This window comes from Gigantopelta aegis, chromosome 3 (genome assembly GCF_016097555.1).
Source record: "Gigantopelta aegis isolate Gae_Host chromosome 3, Gae_host_genome, whole genome shotgun sequence".
Classification (NCBI taxonomy): Eukaryota; Metazoa; Mollusca; class Gastropoda; order Neomphalida; family Peltospiridae; genus Gigantopelta; species Gigantopelta aegis.
Window position 1 is genome coordinate 76781249 of NC_054701.1, and position 26369 is coordinate 76807617.

At 34.4% G+C, this 26369-nt stretch overlaps 2 protein-coding genes across 2 annotated transcripts in view; one reads left to right on the top strand and one right to left on the bottom strand.

Annotated features, from left to right (window-relative positions):
• LOC121368841 (stabilin-2-like) overlaps positions 1-26369 on the bottom strand; it is a 138038-nt gene that overhangs the window by 63754 nt on the left and 47915 nt on the right. The window contains exon 18 of the mRNA XM_041493589.1: positions 885-1056. Within this exon, the coding sequence (XP_041349523.1) occupies positions 885-1056 (172 nt within the window). The remainder of the gene's footprint in view (positions 1-884; positions 1057-26369) is intronic.
• On the top strand, positions 6794-8190 carry LOC121369096 (sex peptide receptor-like). Its single transcript, XM_041493948.1, has one exon. It carries the CDS (start codon positions 6826-6828, stop codon positions 7960-7962), a length of 1137 nt encoding a protein of 378 aa, XP_041349882.1. The 5' UTR covers positions 6794-6825; the 3' UTR covers positions 7963-8190.

Below are 26369 nucleotides of genomic sequence, written 5' to 3' on the forward strand. Positions count from 1 at the left end.
AAACTGCTCAATACTGTGCATGCATCATCAGTACTGGCAGTTTTGTGTTTGTGCGAAAATGCCGGTTTTTCAATGAATGACTGTATGAATGGGAACAATAAATTGTATCAATACACTGTAATTGAAACTACGTATTACTGGTACAGAATAATATAACACCACCAACTGAATATTAAAAGTTATCAAGTATAGATCTATTACACTCAATACCCAACCAGCTGATTGAACATGTGGAGTTTTACCTACAATGCTTTCAGGCCTTTGTCTATTCCTGACCCAAACTGTGAGAACAAAGAAACAGCAAGTATAATCGTAAATAATTTTAAAGTCACATATAAACAAGTGTCTTTTTAGATATATTATATACAAATACAATAGCATACATGTATATATTTAGTAACAAACCACTGCCTAAAAACCCGAGTAAACTTTACCGTAAATATTTGAAGTAATGTGCGGCTTATAAAGTGGTGCGTGTTATATATGAATTAGTCCTGTAAAATGTGTTAAAAATTGTGTTGCGGGTTATACACAGGTAAATACGGTATATCCAGTTAAGGTTCAAGCACACTGTCCTGGGCACACACCTCAGTTATCTGGGCTGTCTGTCCAGGATAGTGGGTTAGTCGCTCTGTCCAGGATAGTGGGTTAGTCGCTCTGGGTTGCAGCCGGTACCGGGCTGCAAACCCTGTACCTACCAGCCTGTAGTCTGATGGCTTAACCACTGTGCCAGTTTTCATTCCATCTTTGATTCACCGATACACTGAATCACCCATTCACTCACCCACTTCACTCTCTAAATCACACGTGTTTGCATATGCATGCATGCATGCATGAATATGTATGTGCAAGCGTTATTATATTGATTGAATTGTAGCACTCACCTGAACTCATCTCCGTCTTCGTAGCACGTAGCGAAGGCGTGACACAGAGTCGTAGCCTGTCCACACTTAGTCAGTTTCTGGTCGCAGTTTATGCCAAAGAACTGCTTCTCACACGAGTGGGCTTTGCAAACGCCTGTGTCTTCATTGCATGTGCCATGTAGGCAGGTACAGGCTGAAATGCAAAAAATTTAAAGTTTGTTTTGTTTAAAGTTAAAGTATGTTTTGTTTAAAGTTAAAGTTTGTTTTGTTTAAAGTTAAAGTATGTTTTGTTATAATTTAAAGTATGTTTTGTTTAAAGTTAAAGTATGTTTTGTTTAAAGTTAAAGTTTGTTTTGTTTAAAGTTAAAGTATGTTTTGTTATAATTTAAAGTATGTTTTGTTTAAAGTTAAAGTATGTTTTGTTTAAAGTTAAAGTTTGTTTTGTTTAAAGTTAAAGTATGTTTTGTTATAATTTAAAGTATGTTTTGTTTAAAGTTAAAGTATGTTTTGTTTAATGATACCACTAGAACACATTCATCATCAGCTAGTGGATGTCAAACATTTGGTAATTTTTTACTAGTAGTTTTCAATTAGCAGCAAGGAATTTTCTATTTGCATTTTCCCAGACAAGACAGCACATACCATGACCTTTGATATACTAATCATGGAGGCACTGGTTGGAATGGGAAAAACTCAATTTGAGAATGGGTACACTGAGGGGGTTCAAACATCTATATTTTTTCCCTTAGCAGAAAGGAATTTTTTATATGCACTTTCCCAGACAAGACAGCACATACCATGGCCTTTGATATACTAGTGTCATGGTACACTGGTTGGAATGGGAAAAACTCAATTTGGGAATGGGTCCACTGAGGGGGTTCGATCCTTCAACCCAAGCACCTTAGGTAAGCACGCTACCAAGTGAGCTGAATCTCTCCCCGTATGACTGGGTGTTATGACTGCAAAACAATGTGATGAACCAATCACATGACAGAACATACCACCAGTCTACAATAAGTTTTAAAGTTAAAATTTGTTTTGTTTAATGACACCACTAGAGCACATTGATTAATTAATCATTGGCTATTGGATGTCAAACATTTGGTAATTATGACGCATAGTCTTAAAGAGGATACACTTTTTTCCATTAGTAGCAAGAGATCTTTTATATGCACTTTCCTACAGACAGGAAAGCACATACCACAGCCTTTGTCCAATTGTGGTGCACTGGTTGGAATGAGAAAAAAAACAATGAGCTGAATGGATCCACCGAGGTGGTTTGATCCTGCGATGCAAACACCTCAGATGACAGTTTTAAAGAGAAACCAACTCACTAAATATATATATTTTTTTAAATAGCAGCAAATATAATGGAGCATTAAAATATAGCAAATTTTCCAGTCAATGAAGTAGTCATAAAAAAAAAAAAATAATAAAAACAATATTAAAAAACAACACATTCTGTGGAATTAAATGTCTTGCCTATACCATGTAAATTTTCAATGGACTGTGTGGGTTTTTTTTTAACAACACCACTAGAGCACATTGATTTATTAATCATCGGCTATTGGATGTCAAACATTTGGTAATTTAGACAGTAAGTCGTACAGAGGAAACCCACTACATTTCTCCATTAGTAGCAAGGAATTTTTTATATGCACCACCCCATAGACAAGATAACACATACCACAGCCTTTGATATACCAGTTGTGGTGCACTGTGTGATGAACATCGATAGGTGCAACTATAAACTTAAAACTATGTTTTATTGATCTAGGATTTATAGATTGTGAGAAACTAATCAAAAAGCAAAACTTTAACGCAAAACTTTTAACACAAAAGTCAATGTTGTCAACTCCACCACCTTCGCCATTATAAAAGTACTTTGTAAAAACAAGACAAAAACATTTCATGTTGTTGTTGAAACAATAATAATTAGAGTCCCCCCAAATCTATAATGTCTACCTACAACGTCTCAATCTATTTGACAGATAACGGATCATTTGTGAAGACGCTGCTAAATATAGCACCAAGAAGACAGGGAATTTAAATCATTACAGGAGACCTATGATCTTCCTTAGCCCATGCATCAAACGACCAAATCAATGCCACATCTTTGTGTATGTGTGTGTGTGTGTGTGTTTGTGTGTGTGTATGTGTGTGTGTGTGTGTGTGTGTAAGGGTTAGTTCAAATGACAGACTAATAATACGGCGCCTGATTGGCATATTGTACTGTGTTGATTATGACGTATTTGCGTGAGCTTCATTAGTTAGTTGAGCCAGAGTTGGTAAAGTAATTATTCAACGAGACAATTTATGTCGGTCTCCCAGTTCTAATAGGGCACTTGTCATTAGGTTTGTTGGGTAATTGGATCCAGATGTTTTATAGAGGAAAGCTAAAGTTAAAAGTTTGTTTTGTTTAACGCCACCACTATAGAGCATAACGATTTATTAATCATCGGCTATTGGATGTCAAACATTTAATAATTTTGACATAGAATCATAGAGAAAAAGTTTGTTTTGTTTAACAACACCACTAGAGTACAAGGATTTATTAATCAAAAGGTGGGCAGTTGACTTTCCTCCTCTTGCAAACTTTCATTAAAGGAAATTCTGACTATTAAGAGTCTCGATGTCCACAGTTTTGTGTCATTCCATTTGAGGATACTTTAGTGAAGCAACTTTGAAAGAAAATGTGAAAAATTGCTATAAAAACCATTGCAGGTAACTTTTGTCTTTGAAAGAAAATGTGAAATATTGCTACAAAAAACATTGCAGGTAACTTTCGATTTTATTCTTTCAAAAATGTTGAATTAATGAAACAAAAGTCAAACTTTAAAAACTTGGTCTATGTTTCCCCACCCCCTTTTCGGGCATTGAGGCCTCTTAAGTGTTGGTGGTGCAAACAAACCAACATTTGCTGACGTGGTTTCTTTTTTGAAGATTTTTGTTTTGAAAAATTATATCATCCATATAAATACAAAGACCTCAGAAATATTTTAATTTGCCTAACCTACATGTATTTGTAGGTAACGGAAAAAAAATAATTCTAGTAACCCATTTCTTTTTGGGGTAACCAGTAATGATCATGTAAATGATGTCTATATTTAATGTGCAGATTATAAATGGGTTACCTAATTAAAACTAGATTTTTGTGAGTGACTCAAACAAAGAGGCCATTCTTGCAATTTTCTAAAATCTGACACACATTTATGTTAAACCTTTGAGAAAACAAGTTAAAATACTTGATATACCAATAACACATAAAAACTTAAATTAAAATTTTTAAATAAGAATAGTAGTGGAAACATGATCTTGCAATTTTTCTTCCATAAAAAAATATTTGTGGATACGTTTAGAAAGTTGGGAAAATTATAAATTAACATATAAAGAAAATTAAATAAATAAGTAAATAACAAAATAAAATAAAATAAATGAAACAATTAAGATAGAATGGATTGGAATATAATGTAACTGAAAATAAATAATTAATTAGATTAAATAACTGAATAAACAAGAGAATAATAATTACATAAATAATAAATATTCAAATAAAATTAACTATCTATAGATATTTAAAGAAAGAAAGAAAGAAAACAAAATAAATAAAAGTAATTAATTAATTATCTATAGATATTTAAAGAAAGAAAGAAAGAAAGAAAGAAAGAAATTAAGAAACAAAACAAATAAAATAAATTAAAATAATTAATTAATTAATTAATTAAAATAAAATAAAATAAAATGAATAAAATAAATTAATAAATAAATTTACAAATAAAGAAATAAAATTAATTAAAATAAATAAATTTAAAAAAATGAATAAAAAATAAATAATAATAATAGATACAAACAAACAAACAAACATAAAAAACCCATACAAACATAAAAAAAAAACCCAAACAAACAAACAAAAATTCTGAATTAACCAACTCCAAATTTTTCTTCCCCCTATATTTTGTGTTTACCTACTGAGCTGGTTCTAAGATAAGACACATGCAGACATCTCTCGTCTCCCAGATAATTGCTATGGTAGCTTAATGGACCAGAGACATCAAGAAACAAACCCGTGCAAATCACATCTTTGATATTCGTACATGAAGACAAATACTGGGTTGGGAAAAAGTACAGGATACGTTTCTGCAGTATAATGACAATTTCCTTTAGCTACTTCCCAGTGAAAATGCTCCAGTTTGCAGGATAACAGGAAATTGCTCATGCCGCGCCTGTTTTTCAGCTCATTACAACTAATTGAAAATCAATGTAAAAATAGCTTTGCAGGAGATACAAATGTGATGTGACTTGATCACAACTTTTCAACAGACAGTGCACTCAAAACGTATAAAATTACAGCACGTGTTAGTTAAGTGACAGTAAAAACCGGTGATGTATAATTATAAATGATGGGATAAAAAAAATAAAAATAACAAAAACAAAATAAAACCTGTTGTCTGTTACTACCAAGTTCTGTCTGCTTCTACCAACTTCTATAACATTATTGTCTGTTGTGCTTTCCTACTTGCTTGTTGGATGAGAAAGACAAGTGACAGAATTTCCGATGCATCGTAATCAGCGAATCGAGGAACAACTTTGGAAGACTGGCCAATCGGGGAACACCTGATTTCTCTGTAATTATGGGCCACGCGATGTCATGTCAGTGTTAATCCATTATACTGATGCCACCAGGAACATGCGCAGCACGCAAAAATATGACAAATTGCCTAGCTGGGATAATTTGTCACTTGGAATGCTGAAAGTATCTCCTTTAGCTTTAATGACAAAGGAAGAACGAACATGTCTCTTCAATTTCCTTTGACAACACATGATACCTTGTTGAATTAACAGACCGGGAAGAAAAGGTGGGCAGTTGACTTTCCTCCTCTTGCAACCTACAGATTCATTAAAGGAAATTCTGACTATTAAGAGTCTCGATGTCCACAGTTTTGTGTCATTCCATTTGAGGATATTTTAGTGAAGCAACTTTGAAAGAAAATGTGAAAAATTGCTACAAAAACCATTGCAGGTAACTTTTGGTTTTATTCTTTCAAAAATGTTGAATTAATGAAACAAATGTCAAACTTTAAAAACTTGTATCAGGATTGTGTGGATAAAATTAGTTATCAAAGTTTAAGTGAAAAAGCAAACGTGAAATTTGAAATGATGTGTAGATTAAGAAGACATAGCAAAGCACAGTAGGTAGCTTTGTGTTTGTGAGGGTTTTTTTAAAACTTAGAACTGAAAAAAATCCACACTGTGAAAATTGCACAAAAGAGTGAAGAAACAAAATTACTTACAAATAAGGAGTGAACAATCAATACTGAAATTTAATATCTGAAAATTAATACATCTCGATGAAAAGAATTCTATAGGAAGTGTTTAGCAGATGGAAGGAAAACTGATGTTACAACAAAACAAAAACTTTTGGATCTGGAGAAGACAAACTATTTTCTTTGTTATCCTTAAGACACATTTGTCTAATATTTAACTTTCTGGGAAAGAATTCTTGTGCTGTTGCATCAGTTGGATATCAAGCATGTTTGAACTTGTAGTCTACACAACATGAATTAGATTTTCTCTTTGGTTATTCCTCATTGATTAAATTTTCATTACAGTAATACAGACTTTCCTTTAGGATTGTTGGGATAATTCCTGCATGTTTAGTGAATATACAGATGTAGAAGGCAAACAGTTAAAAGTACTTGGAACTTAATTGGACATGAACATAAAAATATAATAAATTATTATAAACAATCCAAAACAGATCAAATTTAAACTAATTTCTAACTGAGAATTAGAGCAAAAAAAAAAGAAAGAAAGAAAAAAAAGCCACACAAATAACAAATACTTATTTATTTCTCTTTTTTTTGTGCTTGTATCTAGCTGTTAAATTTCCACCATGGACCATATACAAATAAGCAACAGCACAAACATGCTACTAAACACCACCACCACCATTTTGTGCAACATGACAAGATACGGATTGGACTATTTCAATTCCTCGGACATTGACGACGACGATTCCAACTGTTCTTACTATGAAATGTCGACCGAGAAACACATGGTACCACCGACCTTCCTCGAGTCGACCATCCTACCGGTCGTGTGCTGCAGCGGCATCATTGGCATCATCCTAACGGTGATTGTCCTGAGCCGGAAGACGATGTGCACGTCAACGAACTGCTACCTCGTCGCACTGGCCATCGCTGACCTGCTCTTCCTGCTCATCCTGTCCGTACAGATCCTCCTGGGCAAAGTCAACCGCACTGATGGCTACACCATCGACTCCAGCGTCTACATCATCTTCAACCACTACTCCAGCATCTTCATGAACGCCTCGCACCTGACATCAGTGTGGGTGACGGTGATGCTGGCCGTGGAGCGTTACATCGCCATCTGCCACCCGCTGCGAGCCATGGCCATCTGCAACATGAGTCGCGCACGGACAGTCATCGTGGTCCTCGCAATCCTGGCCTTTTTGACGCGGATCCCCAACTTCTTCGACTTCAAGTTCTTTACCGTGACCGTGAAAGGCAGGCAGATCATCACCATCAACTGGATAAGCGATGCGTACGACACAGGCCTGTATTCGTGGATCGTCGACGGAATCCTCACGGCCATACTGCCGTTCAGCATCCTCCTCGTTCTCAACCTTAGACTGATCCTCGAGATCCGCAAGTCAAGCCGATACCTCCGGTATCACCTCGCGGTCGGCTGCTCGCTGCAGTCTGTCATATCAACGGAGCAGATGAAGATCACGCTCATGCTGTTGGCCATCATCGTGGCCTTCTTCCTCTGCCAGGGGCCGTACGTCGTCTACAACGCCATGATGGCCTACAACTACATCATCTGCTTCGACTCGTCCATCAACACCTACTGGTTCATCGTGTTCAAGCTGGTTGGAAAGATCCTCCTCGCTCTGAAGTCGTCGTGCAACTTCGTGCTCTACTGCTGGCTCAGCGAGAAGTTCTGGAGCACCTTCAAGAGGATCTTCTGCCTCCGGTACTGCCTGCCAACGAAGCAGATGCCCAAACGCAACGGGACCATCAGCCAGAACAACACCCACCGGCCATCCTACCTGATCACCAGGGAGACCACGTGTTAGGCGAATTCAGTGTATTGTATTATTAGATTTAGAAATATTATCACCTGTAGTTCAACGTTTTATGTATTTCAAAATGAAAACTGCAGACAATAGTAAAGGGAAAATGGGGTGTAGTGGTGCTAGCGGTGGGTTATGTATCAAAATTATCCTTTTGATGAAGTAAAATATGTCTGTAAGGTAATGAATTATGGACTACTAACCCTAATATTATCAATAATTTTATTTTGAAGTGGGTGGGGGACAAGAATAAAATGTTAAACATTTTATCCATAAATCTTTACCTAAAATGCTGCATTTTATGACAGTAATATATAGAATATATATATATATATATACATTTCTTTAGAATAGAAATGTACTTTTGTCTGCTAGCTTGTGAAACTACAAAAAATGTTGAACTAATGCTAACATTATCAAAGTTATGACAATGATGTTTTTTGTTTGTGTTTGCTTCGTTTTGTTGTTCTTGTTTGTTCATTTGTTGTTTTTGTTTTTTTGTTTTTATTGAATAAATTACAATTCAAAGTATCAAAATAATCTTCTGCTAACATTTATTTAATGCTTTAAATGGGTGAAATATATCTTTCATAGCACATCTGTATGGAAATTTATTAACATATATAACAATAGTTTCAAATTTCACGATTGGTTGATTCATCTAATAATTATCTTCATTAAGCAATACACATCTGACAAGTTCATGACTTTTTATATTTTATTTTAAAAAATCAATCCATTTGAAATTTAAGTTAGTTGATAACAAACATGTACATGCGATACTATTTTTCTCAGTTTGCACAAAAAGACAATGAATGTTTGTTTAACAACACCTCAGCACATTCTCTTTTTGGGGGTAAGGGGGTTGAACTAGAGATATTTATTTGGTAATGATAATTATTGTGACATTTCATCTAAATAATAATAAGAAACTTGTGGTCCACATGCACTTTTCCACAGACAGGGCAGCACATACCACTACCATTAATATACAAGTCACAGGACACTATATGGGATTGGTTTTAAAAAAGCCAACAGGCACAATTAATAAGCTATAGCCTGACATACACAAAAAAAAATAATGTAAATGCAGCTCTATTTTAAAAGAAGAAACTTACTGCCACCACATGCATATACATGGTAGGCTATATCTATATATAGATAATTACATATAATTAAATTTTCTTTCTGTCCATACACTTTATGGAAATCTGATTGCATAGTTGAACAGTGCTTATTTTTTTTAATTTGTATTTCAATGAACCGAAAAATTTAAGCCATGCCTACACCTCCGAACTTGACTTGAACTATTTTCTTGAAAGCATAGTCAAATTATTCAGCAACAATATTTAGATATATGGAAGATATTTTGTGCACAACGTGTATTATATTTTAAATCACATAACATAATTTTTGCATTTTTTTTTTTTTTTTTTTAATAGTACTATAACTTCTGCTTGATTTGCATTTAACCTACAGGCCAAGTATATTTACATTTTGTTTTAATTTCATGGGTCAAGAGTTATAAAGTTCAATAAGTTTGTGCACAAACCATCATTTTGAGGAATTGCAGCTTGAAGTTTTAAGTAGCCATACCTGTGTTATTACAAATTTACTAACACTTAATAAACCATAAAACTTTCTCATAATATATCATTACAAATTTACTAACACTTAATGAACCATAAAACTTTCTCTTAATATATCATTACAAATTTACTAACACTTAATAAACCATAAAACTTTCTCTTAATATATCATTACAAATTTACTAACACTTAATAAACCATAAAACTTTCTCTTAATATATCATTACAAATTTACTAACACTTAATAAACCATAAAACTTTCTCTTAATATATCATTACAAATTTACTAACACTTAATAAACCATAAAACTTTCTCTTAATATATCATTGCAAATTTACTAACACTTAATAAACCATAAAACTTTCTCTTAATATATCATTACAAATTTACTAACACTTAAAATAAACCATAAAACTTTCTCTTAATATATCATTACAAATTTACTAACACTTAATAAACCATAAAACTTTCTCTTAATATATCATTACAAATTTACTAACACTTAATAAACCATAAAACTTTCTCTTAATATATCATTACAAATTTACTAACACTTAATAAACAATAAAACTTTCTCTTAATATATCATGTTTATGACTGTACATTATGTAGCCAGTTTCATTTTTTTTTTTTTTTACAATATAAGCAGAATAACTCAATTTTGAACAAAATTTCAGACAGAATCTTGCAAAATTCTCAGGTCACACAATGTATGGTTTTGTTTGTAAGTATAAATATAACTTACATGTTCATATACATGTATATCCTTTAGGTTGACCCTGTCACAGTTAGCTTGGCGTGCCTGTTATGTCCTTTAAAGATTAATTGAGCCAGGAAATAATACTTTGCAACAGCTAGTATACTCAGATACCCCACGGCTATATAGCTAATCAAACAGCTAATCAAACAACCGACGGTTGATTTATTTCTTACTGTCTTCCTAAACACACAGTTTGTTTAAATGAGCTAGAAACTCGGAAAGATAATCAGAAACATTTAGCTAGCAAATGGGTAAAAGTTATTAACAATATCTGCAGTTTACGTAGAACAATGACACAGACGGTGCCGATAGAAATACATTCATTAAAAAACCTGTTAACATTTTCCTGTGATTGCGCCACAATAAAAACTAGTTGTGTCCTAAAATAACATTTAATGGCTTTCATAATCAAGGCATATATTTGTTAGAAACATTTAATTGCTTTAAAACATATATATATATATATATATATATATATATATATATATATAAAGTATTCACTAACTGTCATATATGCACTTAGTTATTTTAAACCGCTATTTTGATAACTAATATTTAGAAATACTATATTTTGATGGTGTTAAAATAAATGCTTTTACATTTACCTGAAGTACTTAACAGTAACTATAGTACACACATGTACAATGTATGTTGCTACATGCAGGTAAAAATTACATTACATGTTCTTTGTCGGGGTTATAATGGTAAGTTTTTTTTTTTTTTTTTTAAAGTTGTGTTGCACTGGCTGGAACAAGAAATAGTCCCATGGGCCCACAGAGTTAATTCCTAGTCCGACCGCGCATCAGACGAGCACTTTACCACTGGACTACGTCCTGCCCTAGCTCTACTTAAATGGCAAGGTCTGCCTTTCGTTAACTAGGGGTGGCACGTAGCCTAGTGGTATTTACTTTTAAGCACTCGCTTGATGCGCGGTCAGTTCGGGATCGATCCCAATCGGGAGCCCATTGGGCTATTTCTCATTCCAGCCAGTGCTCCACAACTGGTATATCAAAAGCCGTAGTATGTCAGGCCTCTGAAAATTGTGCTTACCAAAATAAAATTCTGTGTAACCTATTTTTTTGTTACTAATTAAAAAATTAGGTAATTTTGATATACAATCTTAGAGAGAAAACCAGCTACATTTTTACATTAGTAGCAAGGGATCTTTTGTATGCATCATCCCACAGACAGGATAGCACATACCACGGCCTTTGATATACCTGTCATGTTGCACTGGCTGGAATGAGAAATAGCCCAATAGATCCACCGACAGTGATCGATTACTCTGGTTAGATGTAGAATCTTACACACATGGTATCTTGTAAGATTCTGCATATAAAAAGATTCCTTGCTGCTAATTGGAAAGAGTAGCCCATTGCGTGACAGTAGCAGGTTTTGTCTCTCATTGTCTGTGTGGTCTTTAACTATAATATGTCAGGCACCATATAACCATAAAATGTGTTGTACATGTGTTGCCAAATAAAACATTCATTCCTTCCTCTTTGAAAATATGACATTTATCAAATGTTTTTTTGACATCCAATAACCAATGATTATGAAATCAATGTGCCCCAGTGGTGTCGTTAAACAACATTAACCATATTTTTTAAATAGGGCTGTGGGGTTGTCAAAACATTCCAGGAGCTATCTTTCAGTCAACTAAGTCAAATCAACCAATTAGCTCCATTTTCAGTTTTTATGAACCATGCTAGATTATGCGTCAAAATTACCTTCTTGAAATTATGCAACATTTTCTACTGATTTTAATCCTACTGGACATTTTCAAATTCAATATCACCAAAACCAACCCTTGCCCGCTACTGCTTGTGTTCCTTTGCACATGCTAGCATGGGCGACCCCCTCTCCCACCCACCACCTAAACCTTTTCCAGTCCTGGGCGGAGGACCCGGTGAAATTGGACACCTGCGCCCATGACAGGCATGTTCTACAACAGTTTGTTCTGAATGTGCATGTTAAAACCTAGGCTATGACCTGACCTGACCTCAAACATTCCTTACCTTTCCGTCCCAGTAGTAATCGGGATGGTGACCTAGACTATGACCTGACCTGACCTGACCTCAAACATTCCTTTCCTTTCCTGCCCAGTAGTAATCGGGATGGTGAACTAAAAGTGTGCATGTTAAAACCAAGGCTATGACCTGACCTGACCTGACCTGACCTCAAACATTCCTTTCCTTTCCTGCCCAGTAGCAATCAGGATGGTGAACTAAAAGTGTGCATGACACAAACACACAAATCAGCAACACAACACAACAGGGACCAACACAGACAGCCTTGCTATAATATAATAGCCACATGGGATCATATCTCATACATGGCAGAAAGCCATTATTACATCAACAAAGCAATAAACTGGTCAAATGGAATGAATAAGATGTCACCCCTGCATGGAAAATGAAATATCAGCTATTATGTGTCAACCAAACGTATATATGATAATGGAATTATATAGGAGTCATTAATTATACATGTGTAAACATTCTATGATTAATTATTTTTTAAAATCCAATGTGTAAGGCTGTATATTTGAGTACATCAGAAAAATGGAATAAGCTTTCAATAATAAAATAACCTTGGCATTACAAATGCATTAATGAATAATTATGACTTGCAATTTGTCTAGTTTGATATAGTTTGTTTCTATGCATTCTTAGTTTCGAGAAAATAATTAATAAACAACTGGTCTGGGTTAGCTCAAGTGCACTTTAACTAAACGAGAAAAAACAAACATTGACCTAATAATGTTCCATGCATTCTGTGGTTTAGAGAAACAATATTAAAACACCAAACCACCATTAGCATTTGACATGTTTGTGTGGTGCATGTACTTGAAGAAATACGATATTAATGAATACATGGGTCATTAACAAACAAATTACGTTATCCGCAGGGAAATTTATTACAATAACATTAGGCTCATTGATTTTCACTTTATCAAACATCCTTTATTAAATGTACCTGTTACGCAGGGTTTTTTTTTTTCATAATTGAAATTCTACATTAAAAACAGTGACTACAGTATTAGTATTATGTTCAGTATGCAAAAAAAAGAAGAGTTTATTTTGTTTAAAGACACCACTAGAGCACATGGATTTATTAACTGTCGGCTACTGGATGTCAAACATTTGGTAATTCTGACAGTCTTCAGAGAAAATCTACTGCATTTTTTTCCATTAGCAGCATGGGATCTTTTATAATATGTACTTTTCCATAGACAGGACAGCACATATTACAGCCTTTAATATATCATTTATGGGGCACTAGTTGGAATGGGAAGCTGAATGTCAAATGCAAAGTGTAACCAGTTAAAACACACCAGTACCCTGGTAACAGCCACATTATGCTACCGGTAGTTGTTTTTGGTGGGTTTTATTTTTAAAAAAAAGAAAAAAAAGGAAAAAAAAAAGGAATAAAATTGAGAGGTGGTGGTGGTACAATGTATTTTTAAAATTTAACAGATTTATATGCTGCTTACAACATTGTGCAGGGTTTTTTTTTAAATAACTGAATTGAAATGTGGTCATAATACTAGAATACAGTAATGCTGGCTCAAACTAACATTTGCGCTGTGTTTTTATTTATTAACGATATATAATGCACATTATTGCTTAATATCAACAAGTATAATCGTATAGTTAATTAATAAAACGCTTAAATGTGATGGCTATTATATATAACAGGCGCAGCCATTTTGTACCATCCCAGTGAATATGCCCTCTGGCGAGCTGGTGGTTATGTAATACCTAACGTGTCACGTCAGGAATTAGTCTTTGAACTGAAGAAACAAAACATAACTGATTTTTGCAGATGCATCGCAATGTTCTGTAAATAATATTCATCCCAGTAAGCCAGCACCAAGTATATATTATTTTTCAATACAAAATAAACCACCATTGTCAGTGTTGAAATTAAATTAACCCACCTACTAAAATAATAATCGAAGTGTTTTCTTGGTTGATTGGTCTTTTCTTTCCGTGGCCTGTACCTGTGGTTCCTGATTGGCAGGTGTATATTTAGACGATCCCCAGACACTGTGTCTAGACACACTAAAAAGATATGCCTCTTTTATTAAGATCACAGGGTATTGTGTGATAACCGCACAGACACCCCTCAAATTGTAATGGACATTACTGTAAGTAATTCTGTAAAACCCTTGATTAAATAGACTTTCCCATCTAAAATCACAAAACTGACCAATTATGTAGTCCCCAAAAAAAGAAAATTACCATTTGGGTATCGTGAGTGGTTGTTTTTGCTCGAACATACCCCACCAATAGGCCTAATAATATGCATTTTTTTCTTTGGATTTTTTAAAAGAGTAAAATACTGTAACTCCATTTCATTCTATTGATGCAAATTGAAATATATTTAGTTAAATAGTTTATTACACTATCAAGTCATTTATGTTGTTTTACAAGTCAGGTTGATGAAAGCGAAGCGCCTTGTTGTAAATTAGAATGTTTGTTTAAACTGTGCATAGAGGCGTTGGACAGAGCTGACGTCACTTCACCCCAAGCTATGCCACCGGACGTCACAAAAATGAAACAAAATGGCTGCCCCCAGTTAGCAGGAATAATCATGGTTTTTTTATTAACTCTAAAATTACGTGTTTTTCATTTCTTAAAGTGTCAGTATGTGTTGGTCGTCCGGGTATGCATCTTTCCAACACATCAGGCTCATATTTGAGTTGATCCTCCCTTTAACCCAAAAGTTTGTACAGTGTTGTACCTGGGACAAGGACCTTTAATAATAACCAAACACCCCACTACCATCCCAACCCCCCCCTCCAACCCCCCCCCCACCAAAAACAAAACCAAACCAAAAAACAAAAAGAAAAACAAAACAAAAAGAAAAAACAAAGCAAAACAAAACAAAACAAAAACAACAAAAAGAAAACAAAATCAGAAACAGAAACTAAATAAAAAAATAAAATAAAAACAACAAATAACATTAAATTTTAACTTACATATATCAATAAAGATTACCATTGTATCCTTAAAATATTTTTTACATTTTATTCATCAAAAAATTATGTAATGCAACTTTGATATTGCTGATATATAAATATATCAAATAGTATTTTGTTATTCCTATTTATTAGTACTTGTATTTAAATGTTATAATTAAGGATGCTTTCAATGGGTTAAATATAATTTTAAAATACCATAAACCCCCATTAACCTATTAATAATTTTAATAATGTTATCTCTGATTAATATATTTTAATAATGTTATCTCTGATTAATATATTTTAATAATGTTATCTCTGATTAATATATTTAATGACACTATTCCAGTATTCTGCTATTAGCTATTTAAAGAAATATATAACAATATTAATTTTCCACTTTATGATTAGATTTTTTTATTTAAAAAATTTACAAAACAAGTTTTAATTACTGTGTAAATTGTGAAAAATCACCTGAATCAAATGCACTGGAATTTTATTTATTTTACTCTTTTTTTCCCCATGAAGATTAACAGAAGTCTTATATGAAGATAATGACCAGTCAACAACGTGTTCCTCATTCAGCCTGGACACAGTATACCAAGAGGGAAAATCAACATTCTACTTGGTGCAAAATCCTATTCCAAGTTAATGCTGTTCTACAATTAATACATGTCTATGGATTTGAAAGAATATACTAATGCAGTTCTTTCAGCTACCAAAAACATTTGTCAGATTTAAATCTCTTCTACAACGGAGACTTCAGAAATATATTCCTTTCAACAATTAACCAATAACACTGTAGTCAAGATATAAATCTGAGACCTAATTCACTAAACGCTTGCAGCTTTGCGATATCACAGTGCAGTGTAAAAAGACTTGCAAAGAGGATGCTTTGTTGTCTAGCAGAGCCTAAGAGACCTTTGTGAATTAGGCCCCTGTTCTACAATGGACTGAAAAAATATATTCTTTTCTACAGTCAATAACGCTAGAAAGATTTAAACCTCTTTCACAATGGAGATGTAAGGAATAGATTCCTTTCAACAACCAATAACACTATAGTCAGATATAAATCTGTTCTACAATGGACTTTAGGAACATATTCCTTTCTACAGCCAATAACACTAGTGATATTTAAACCTCTTTCACAATGGAGATGTAAGGAATGTATTCTACACAATCAGATTTAAACCTGTTCTACAATGGACTTTAAGGAATATAACCCTTTTCACAGCCAATAACACTAGTCAGATTCAAACCAGTTTTGCAATGGACTTCACGAAATACCACAGTGAACTTACATTAAAATGTTTCTTTCTTACAAATATAAGTTTAAAAAAAAGAAGTTTGTGTTGAATGTGTTCTACAATGGACAAAAATGTGTTCCTGCAAATTCCTCGAAAGCTGAATTAAAAAAGATTGCCTACTTAAATGCTGACATGATGAATCCAGACTGAAAAAGACACAATGTCATATATCTTAATTATGTGCGTGTCCTGTGAATTGTGTGTCAACAAATATTGTGGCATATTTTTGTTTTTGTTGTCTAATATTTGCCAGGTGGTCTGTTATAAATATTTTAATAACCTGGAATTGTCTTATATTGCTACAATACTCCCACTATATTCATAATATAATTCTGACATTATTCTCACATGAAAGAAGGTATTTATTAGCATAAATGTTAAATATATACTCTTCAGAAAAAGTAGGGGAACCTGAAATATTAATGTTAATATCAACTATTAGACCAAATATACGTTTTGTCCACAGACATCCTAGTAAAGAACGTTCAGGTCTGTTTATCAACACACCAAAACACATTCCATATTTTGCACATGCATCACGCATTTGTCCCGGACATGTGCGTGGGGTGTCATTCTTGATTTTGACAATTTCCAGGAAGATCCATTAATCAATGTGGAACATTATTTCTGTCAATCTTTTTTCATTCTGTTGATTATACAGTTGTTATTGTTTTTCATTTTTTTCATTTTTATTGTTTGAATTTGCGATTCAGTGATAAAAAAACATCAACTTTCAAATTTCACTTCTGACCCCAATCGTCCTTCAAGATCTTTGGTGGTCATAAAACCTACTGTAATACTGAACTACCGGTTGTAATCTTTGCCCAATTAATTCACTATTATCATATAACCATTCCCTACAGCTAATATACCTTACAATTTTGGCAATTGTAAATTCTTATTAGAGTTCCCCTACTTGTTTTGAAGAGTATATATATATATATATATGATCTAAATCATTCAAAATTAACTACATTATTTTATATTATAAGATGACAGGTTAATCCACCTAATATTTTTGATAAACATGTTAGAATAAAATGGCTGTTGTTCCTCCTCTATTTGTCTCTCTGTCTCCATTTCAGTGTCTTTCTCTCCTTCCCTCTCTTCATCTATTTCTCTTTCCCTCTCTTTCTTTCCCTCTCTTTCTTTCTGTCTGTCTGTCTTGTCTGTCTCTGTCTGTCTGTATGTCTCTCTGTCTCTTTCTCTCTCTCTCTCTCTCTCTCTCTCTCTCTCTCTCTCTCTCTCTCTCTCTCTCTCTCTCTCTCTCTCTCTCTCAACCATGTGTTGAAATGATGAAATAACCATATGTTGGGGCACCAAATATTCTAAAATGTTGAGGTGTCGTTGAACTTTTATGGCTTTCTGTGATTGTAGAAGTACCCCATTCCATGTTTGACTGCCAGTACTGTCTGATAGTAATATGGAAAGACTGGAACAAGTTTGTGATGTACAGGTGTCTGTCCATGACATACTGATCATTAGACCGTGCTGGTCATGGTTCACTGATCACGGTTAGACCTCAAAAACAAATGTTTGTTCTCAGGAACCCAACCCTACCTAAAATAAAATGGCCAAGCTCTTCTCTTTTTTTTTCAGTATAATTAATACATGCATTTGTTTTCTATAATCTTAACACAAATTAATATGTAGATGAAAAGAGTACATACATAACTGTTTGTTTGGACCCATAACAGTGAATGTAGTTAAAAAGAAAAAGAAAACAAGTTGACCTGTCATACCTAAATTTTTGGCACGTTCCTGGAAACACATGTTTTTCTTTGGGTCTAACGAACAGGCTTTAATTTGTAAATATAACTGTGATGTAAAGTTTAGTATATTGTTAGTTGTTATAACTAAAACATTTTACAGCATTGTTGTGTGTTTAATCTATATGTATAACAATATCATATATAAAAAATGTGTGACATATTTTTGTGTATCTATGTCTATAAGAAGGTGCCCTCCTAAACCAGAAACATGTAGCTGCATAACAGAGGGGTTTGATTAAGCAGGTTTAATTTTGTTGTGACAGCAATTTTTCTTTCATACTTTGCTTTAAACCATGTTATTGGGCTTAGCTTGGTGGTGAAGAGGTTAAACCATTGGCATTATAGCTGGTCATTAATTCCTGGGTTTGCATTCCAGTTTTACTTTCATACTCTTTAATATCATCTATAATAGTTATCTAATTGCCATGGTGGCTGGTAGTCCTGATTCACATTCCATTAACAATGCCAATTTCATTTCAACTTATTTTTCTGCTTATATCCAGTTACGGTTCAAGCACTCTGTCCTGGGCACACACCTCAGCTATATGGGCTGTCTGTCCAGGACAGTGAGTTAGTGGTTAGTTGTTAGTATAGTTAGTGAGAGAAGAGGGTGTAGTGGTCTTACACCTACCCACCGAGTTGTTAAATCTCGCTCTGGGTGGGAGCCGGTATCGGGCTGCAAACCCTGTACCTACCAGCCTTATGTCCGATGGCTTAATCACGATGCCACCGAGGCCAGTTCCAATGCCAATACAGAGTTAGTTTTAATGGCTTGATCAATGGGTAGATGTATAAGGCCCCTTACACCAAATTCTCTCATTAAATCACTAACCTGTAACTCATAGCTCAGGACAGTGTGCTTGAATCTTAGTGGATAAATACAGTGAAACACCTCTAACCCTCCTGCCCCGGAATTGGTCACTGGCAAAGTCAGAGGCTAAATCCAAGGTGGGCATGCCTGAACCTCTGTGGATATGGGCACGTAAATAGAGTTCCCATCCATCCCCATCCCATCCCATCCTCTAAACCTGACTCCCATAGGACCAAGTTTAAAGTCATATTTTAAAGGGACATACCCTAGTTTTTAAACACTACGTCATATTTTTTACTATTAGAGCCATTTTTCATACCTGAAATCATACTTTACTTATTATTATTTAGATTATCCATTTCTGTATATTTGAAGTGTTTTCGGTCATCCTGGTGTTTTTAATATCACAAAATGCATTTTTAATATTTAAAAAAAGGCACGTGCATCTGAGAGGTTATGGAGTCTAGTTTTAGTCTATTTTTAGAGGGTATTGCACCATTTCAAAGTCACAGACTCATGTTTCACTCATTTGTAACTTTATCCAAATGTGTTACAGGTTTGTAGACTAACTAAACTTAGTGTTAATTTTCACGGACTGAAACTAGAGTATGTCCCTTTAAGGTGTTTCTCACGTAGAGAAGCTGTGTTCTATATTAATATTTAAAAAGGAACCATAAGAAATGTTAAGTTTTGAGGGACTTCTGGTTAACTAAGGCTCTGGTTTTAGGGGTTTCACTGTATAAGCAATCTAATTAAAAGATAAAAAAGCAAAGAAAAAAAAAAGAGAAGAAAATAAATTAACACATGGCAATTGCCAACTACATGTAAGTTTAGAGCTTGAAATACCATTAAAATGTTATAAATAAAATTAAAATAAAAGTAATAAATAAAATTTCGTTTTTTTTTAAAATAAATTTTATAATAATTAATTTTTGTGTGTATATTTTTAATTGTGATGAGCAGATGGAGGTGAATGAATGCTGAACATATTCATCTTGGAATGGAGTATTTTTGGAATTCTTTGTGTTGTGGATACTAGAATGACATGGCGCTAGGGCTTTCAGATAATTAAAGATGGCTTCCCATTTCTTAAAGGTACATGGCCTGCTTTAAAGACATTGTAATGTTATTCTGGTTGAAACTTTGTCTTTTTTGTACAGTATTGTGGATTTTGTGGTTGTCCTAATGTTTACAAAAGCTCAATAGAGTGTTGGGGTGGGACACCGGCCTCGGTGGTGTCGTGGTTAAGCCATCGGACATACGGCTGGTAGGTACTGGGTTTGCAGTCCGATACTGACTCCCACCCTGAGCGAGTGTTAATGATTCAGTGGGTGGGTGTAAGGCCACTACACCCTCTTTTCTCACTAACCACTAACAACAAACAACTAACCCACTGTTCTGGACAGACAGCTGAGGTGTGTGCCCAGGAAAGTGTGCTTGAACCATAATTGGATATAAGCACAAAAATAAATTGAAATGAAATGAAAGGGGTGGGACATAGCCCAGTGGTAAAGTGTTCGCTTGAAGCGCAGTGCACCATGACTGGTATATCAAGGACCACGGTATGTGCTATCCTGCCTGTGGAATGGTGCATATAAAAAAGATCCCTTGCTACTAATGGAATTTTTTTTAGACTATATAATATTATGTCAAAATTACCAAATGTTTGATATCCAATAGCCGATGATTAATAAATCAATGTGCTCTAGTGATGTCATTAAACAAAACAAACTTTTAACTAAAGACAGTCTTTGATAAATTTGTTGCTACTGGCTTCCAGTAAATACCTAAATGATTCAATATTAACAAATTACTATTTCAAGAAAGAACTGACATATACTGTTGTCTTCAAATAACGTTTAAAAATTTTGGATTGTGGAGTACTTAATAAACAAATTGGTAGTTGATTGTATAGTGAAAAATTAATTAAAAATGATTCAACATTTAAAAATTACTATTTCAAGAAACAACAGTTATGCTTTCGACAAAAACGCAATGTTAAGTAAGAGGGCCAAGTACCTTTAAGATTTAACATCACATGTGTATATATTATATATATTTATTACTATATGTACAGTTTTGTATAGCATTATCTGCTGTACTATAATATGTATAAAACTTGGATCTGTAAATAAGTTTAATTTATAGCCTTAGAGGGCGATACCTAGTTGGGTGGCAATACAAAATAATCGGTGCACATGCACAGTAATAGAGGGGTTTGTTTTTTCCTGGAAGACAAAAGAAAAGGACATTTTTTAATCAAAACAGACAATTTTCCTATTTTTCTGAAGGTCTTTCTAGGTAAAAGTAAAGTTTGTTTTATTTAACGACGCCACTAGAGCACATTGATTTTTTATCTTATCATCGGCTATTGGACGTCAAACATATGGTCATTCTGACACTGCTTTTAGAGGAAACCGCTGTCGCCACATAGGCTACTCTTTTTACGACAGGCAGCAAGGGATCTTTTATTTGCGCTTCCCACAGGCAGGATAGCACACACCATGGCATTTGTTGAACCAGTTATGGATCACTGGTCGGTGCAAGTGGTTTACACCTACCCATTGAGCCTTGCGGATCACTCACTCAGGGTTTGGAGTCGGTATCTGGATTAAAAATCCCATGCCTCGACTGGGATCTGAACCCAGTACCTACCAGCTTGTAGACCGATGGCCTGCCACGACGCCACCGAGGCCAGTGTCTTTCTAGGTATAGCCCTGCCTTACAAGTCAAACAATTACATATAAACATGTTGGACCAAATTTACGAAAGCCTGTTTGTGACTTGCATGTGTGTAAATATATATATTTACAATGCTTAAATACCTGCGGTTTAAAAAAAAAAACCAGGCTTCGTAAATTCAGCAACTTCTGTAAATTATTGTTTTAATGGTCCTGGTGTAATTGTACATTATAAAGCAACTTAGGCCTATACCTAACCTGGTGGGGTGTAGGGATGGGACAGTAAAAACAAAAACAAATTAGGGCACAGTAATGCTAGGATAATACTGTCAAATGTCACAACAAAGTTGCCCAACTTGACAGTTGTGTTGTAATTTCCCCAACTCCCAACTTACGATGGGTGTGCTCAGATTAACAACTAATGGGTCATACGACGAGAATAAAGTTGTAAGAGCGCTCAGACTAGCAATGGGACAGTCATAGAAGTTGTGACTTTGATGAGTGCGCTCAGATTAACCACTAATGGGTTATACAACGAAAATCGAGAGTTGTAAGAGCGCTCAGACTAGCAACTGGACAGTCGTAGAAGTCATGACAGCAGAAAGTTTGATAACTTTGTGCTGGCAGTTGGTAGTCTGTACCTAACATACATAGGGTCTTGGTTAATTCCAAGAACATTTAAAAGTAAATACATGTACAGCCCTAAGTTAGTCAGTGGTAAAACAACTGCCATTTTGAAAGTGACATAAACAGCTCATCAAGACGTGATGTCACAAACACACCGAAAAGATGAATATAGGTATAAACATAAAAGTCTTTTCCATTTTAATATAAAGTTTAGAGATGAAAATTTGTTTTGTAAAAAACATCTAGACATTTTATTTTTCAAACATTTTGACTCCATTAAAACATTACACAGTCCAAACATATATACATGTATATGAAAATAATCTTTTTAAAAATATATTTTGGGGTAGCCATTTTTTTCTTTCTTAAAGCCGCACACCCTAGTTCCATCCAGCAAAAATAAATTATAATTTGGTTAATCTACAGACCTGTAACACACTTAGATCATGTTTTTATCAAATGGAGTGAAAAAGCACGTTTTATATCGATAAATACCATGGGAATCCCCATGTCCCAATTGCTTGAAATAATTTTGAAAGTTAGTATTCTGATGTCACCGGTAGATGTCGCTCGAAGCACAACAATGCCTGGACATGTTCCAACGGTTCTGTCCTGGTTGTATCCCCTCTCCAGATATCGTAAGACTTAGCAAAATTATTGGTTTTAAGGGTTTGTAACGTTTTGTATTGAGACACTTACTTGTCTGAACTTTATTGTTACTGAAAATGTTCACGAACTGTGAAGAAAAATCTCACAAATGAACAACAACAAATCGGATGTTGATTGCGCGAACCGTGCACGACAAAACAAACCGAACCAAAATGATAATGGTCACGTGATATACCAACGTCTGTGACATTGAAATGGAAATATCCCCTCTAAAAATAGATTGGACCTCGCTTGCTTAACGTTTTTTTCTCGACAACTAGTCTTGTAAAAAAATGCAAAAAATGCATTTCGTGGTTTTACAAACATCAGGATTACCAAAAAGCTCTTCAGGTGAATGGAAATGTGTATTCTAAATAATAAAATGTAAGTAAAGTGCAATTATATTTGTGAAAAATGGGGTTTAATAGCGAAAAACAACGCCGTAATGGTTAACAAATAAACGTAACTAGGGTGTGTCCCTTTAAAATAGTAATTTGTTAACATTTTTAAAAATGGCTGCCAGATATTCAAGATGGTGGATACAAAAAATAGAAACATCAAACTTTTTTTTTTCACTATTTGGTACTCTACAGGTATTTACAAATATTTTTTTTTTTAAAGTTTCCAAAAATCTATATAAAATTTTCATAAAATTACACACCAGCATGTACTATTAATACTGATGGTCAAGTCCTGAGATTAGCCCTAGGTTTAGGGTTTCACAATGGTCTAAACTGGTGGCTCACATTCAGAAATTAGGCAAAGTATCAACCGAATATGGAAATGTTTTTGACAAACACCGATATACACACCAGAAGCACTGTACAGATGATTTTAAAAACCTGGAATTCAAGATTCATCTCTTTATAAAGGACACTTCTAAACTGCAAGAGGGGACTTATTCATATTTGTGTCTCTGTTACAGTCCTGGGCCCCATTCCATGAAGCGATCTTAGTGTTAAGATCATCTTAAGTACATAACTACCTAATGCTCTTAAGGTGATCTTAGCACTAAGATCGCTTCATGGCACAGACCCTGTGCAGGCAAAAGATTTCCGAAGCTATCTTAGCAATACATTATTGTACATGTAATACTGTCGTAAGCTATGACATCACAATGGCGCATTCCATAGCCTACGACTGTTTTATGATATCTTAGTGCTAAGATAGCTTAAAACATCTGGATCCCGGCTGTTACATGTAAATCCCTTTTGTGTTGGTGCATGTCTCACTGTTGCATTGTACGATACTTTATGTTTTACATTTAATTGTAGGTTTTAATGTATACATGTAAGTTGCCATTGTGTAATATGTTAACGTGAATGTTGCATTGTGGGACATTGTATATACATGAGTGGCCATTATAGATACCTTTTATCCAACGTTTCTTGACAAGTGAAAACCTGTTGGCTACATTTTAAAATGAACATTATATCCTTGCAATAGTAGCACTAGCTTTCCCCCAGACAGGACAGCACATGCCACAACACTCTGGGTAGGATGGGACCCACCTCCCCCAACAAGTCCATCTCAGGTGAGTGTAATATAAAAAACTGGGATTTACTTGCCAATAATTTCAAACATATGAAAAAATATATACTGCGAAATCCTTTATATTTGTGAGCTTCACTTTTCATTGCTAAGCTAAAATAAATTTCATTGGGTATTTAAATACATGTATCAAAAACGTACTAATATAAATTTGTATTACAGGTATTACATTTTCATTGTATTCTTCACTGACCGCACAATAGTCTACAAATTACATGAAAATTATACCACCACAAACAAAAGTGATTTTACAGTATTATTACAGCAAATATTATAAGGGACAGAAACATATTTAATATACAATGTACCATGAAAAAACAAAACAAGTATTCTCCCCCCCCACCCCCCAAAAAAAAGAAAAGAAAAAAGTACAGTATTTAATATGAATTATGTAATGTCTGTTGTTAAAAAGCTTTGAAAAAGGTGAATCATTTAACGATAACAGCAAATTCAAGACAAGTCTCTTTTAAACAGAATTTTATTTTGTGAATGGTGGGTATACAATATCATTTACCTCCTGCCTACCCCCTACCCCCAAACTCAATTCTGGAACTACCCTTATTTTTGGTGGTTCTGGCCGATTCCTGATCAGGAAGAAAATATTAAGTTAAATATTGATTCTGGAAGACTTGTATCTGCCAGGAATCTCTAATCCATGACCAATTACATCTGTCACGTTTACAATTATCAAGTTGAAGTAGGCAATTGAGCCACATCATGATAGCCGCGTTTTAATTTGGGCTGGTTTACGAATAACTCCCTTGATAATGCAGCAGTTCCTTTCCTGGATAACAGTCTCGCCTTAAGTAATTAAGTATTAATTACTTTGACTGTGAACAACAACTTCTGACATATCAAGTGGCTTCTATGTGCCATTTTAGCATGAGATGCAGTTCAGTGGTAGAACCTGTGGTTACACATGTGACGAGTCATTTCAATGATCGTCCTAGGTGGAGCCAATTGGTGTGTCATTTCCAACCCCTGCAATTGCATGACTGGTATGTGCTGTCCTGTCTGTAGGATGGTACATATAAAAAATCCTTGCTACTAATGGAAAAATGTAGTGGGTTTCCTCTCTAAGACTATATATGTCAAAATTACCAAATGGTTGACATCCAATAGCTGATGATTATGAAATTGATGTGCTCTAGTGGTGTCATTAAAAAAAAGCCCAAAACCTTAGCTTTCATTCAAACGATCATCCTACCTGTACATGTAGGTGGAGCCAATTGGTGTGCCATAACTGGTATATTAATGGCTGTGGTATGTGCTGTCCTGTCTATGGGACAAGTGTATTACAAAAGATCCCTAACTACTATTGGAAAAATGTAGCAGATATAATTGGTCATGGATTTGAGATTATTGGCAGATACAAGTGTTCCAGAATCAATATTTAACTCCATTTTCTCCATGATCAGGAATTTTCCAGGACAAAAATTACCAAACATGTTTGACACCCAATAGCTGATGACTAATAAATCAATGTTCTCTAGTGGTGTTATTAAACAAAACACATTTTAACTTTAAACTTGGGGAAAAACACACATAATAAATCCCTTGCTGCTCTACATTGTATGTGTGTGTGTGGGGGGGGGGGGGGGGGGGGGGGGGGTACATAGTCTAGTGGCATAAAGTGCTTGCATTAATGTGCTTCAATCTAGGATCGATCCCAAACAGTGGGTCCATTGAGCCAT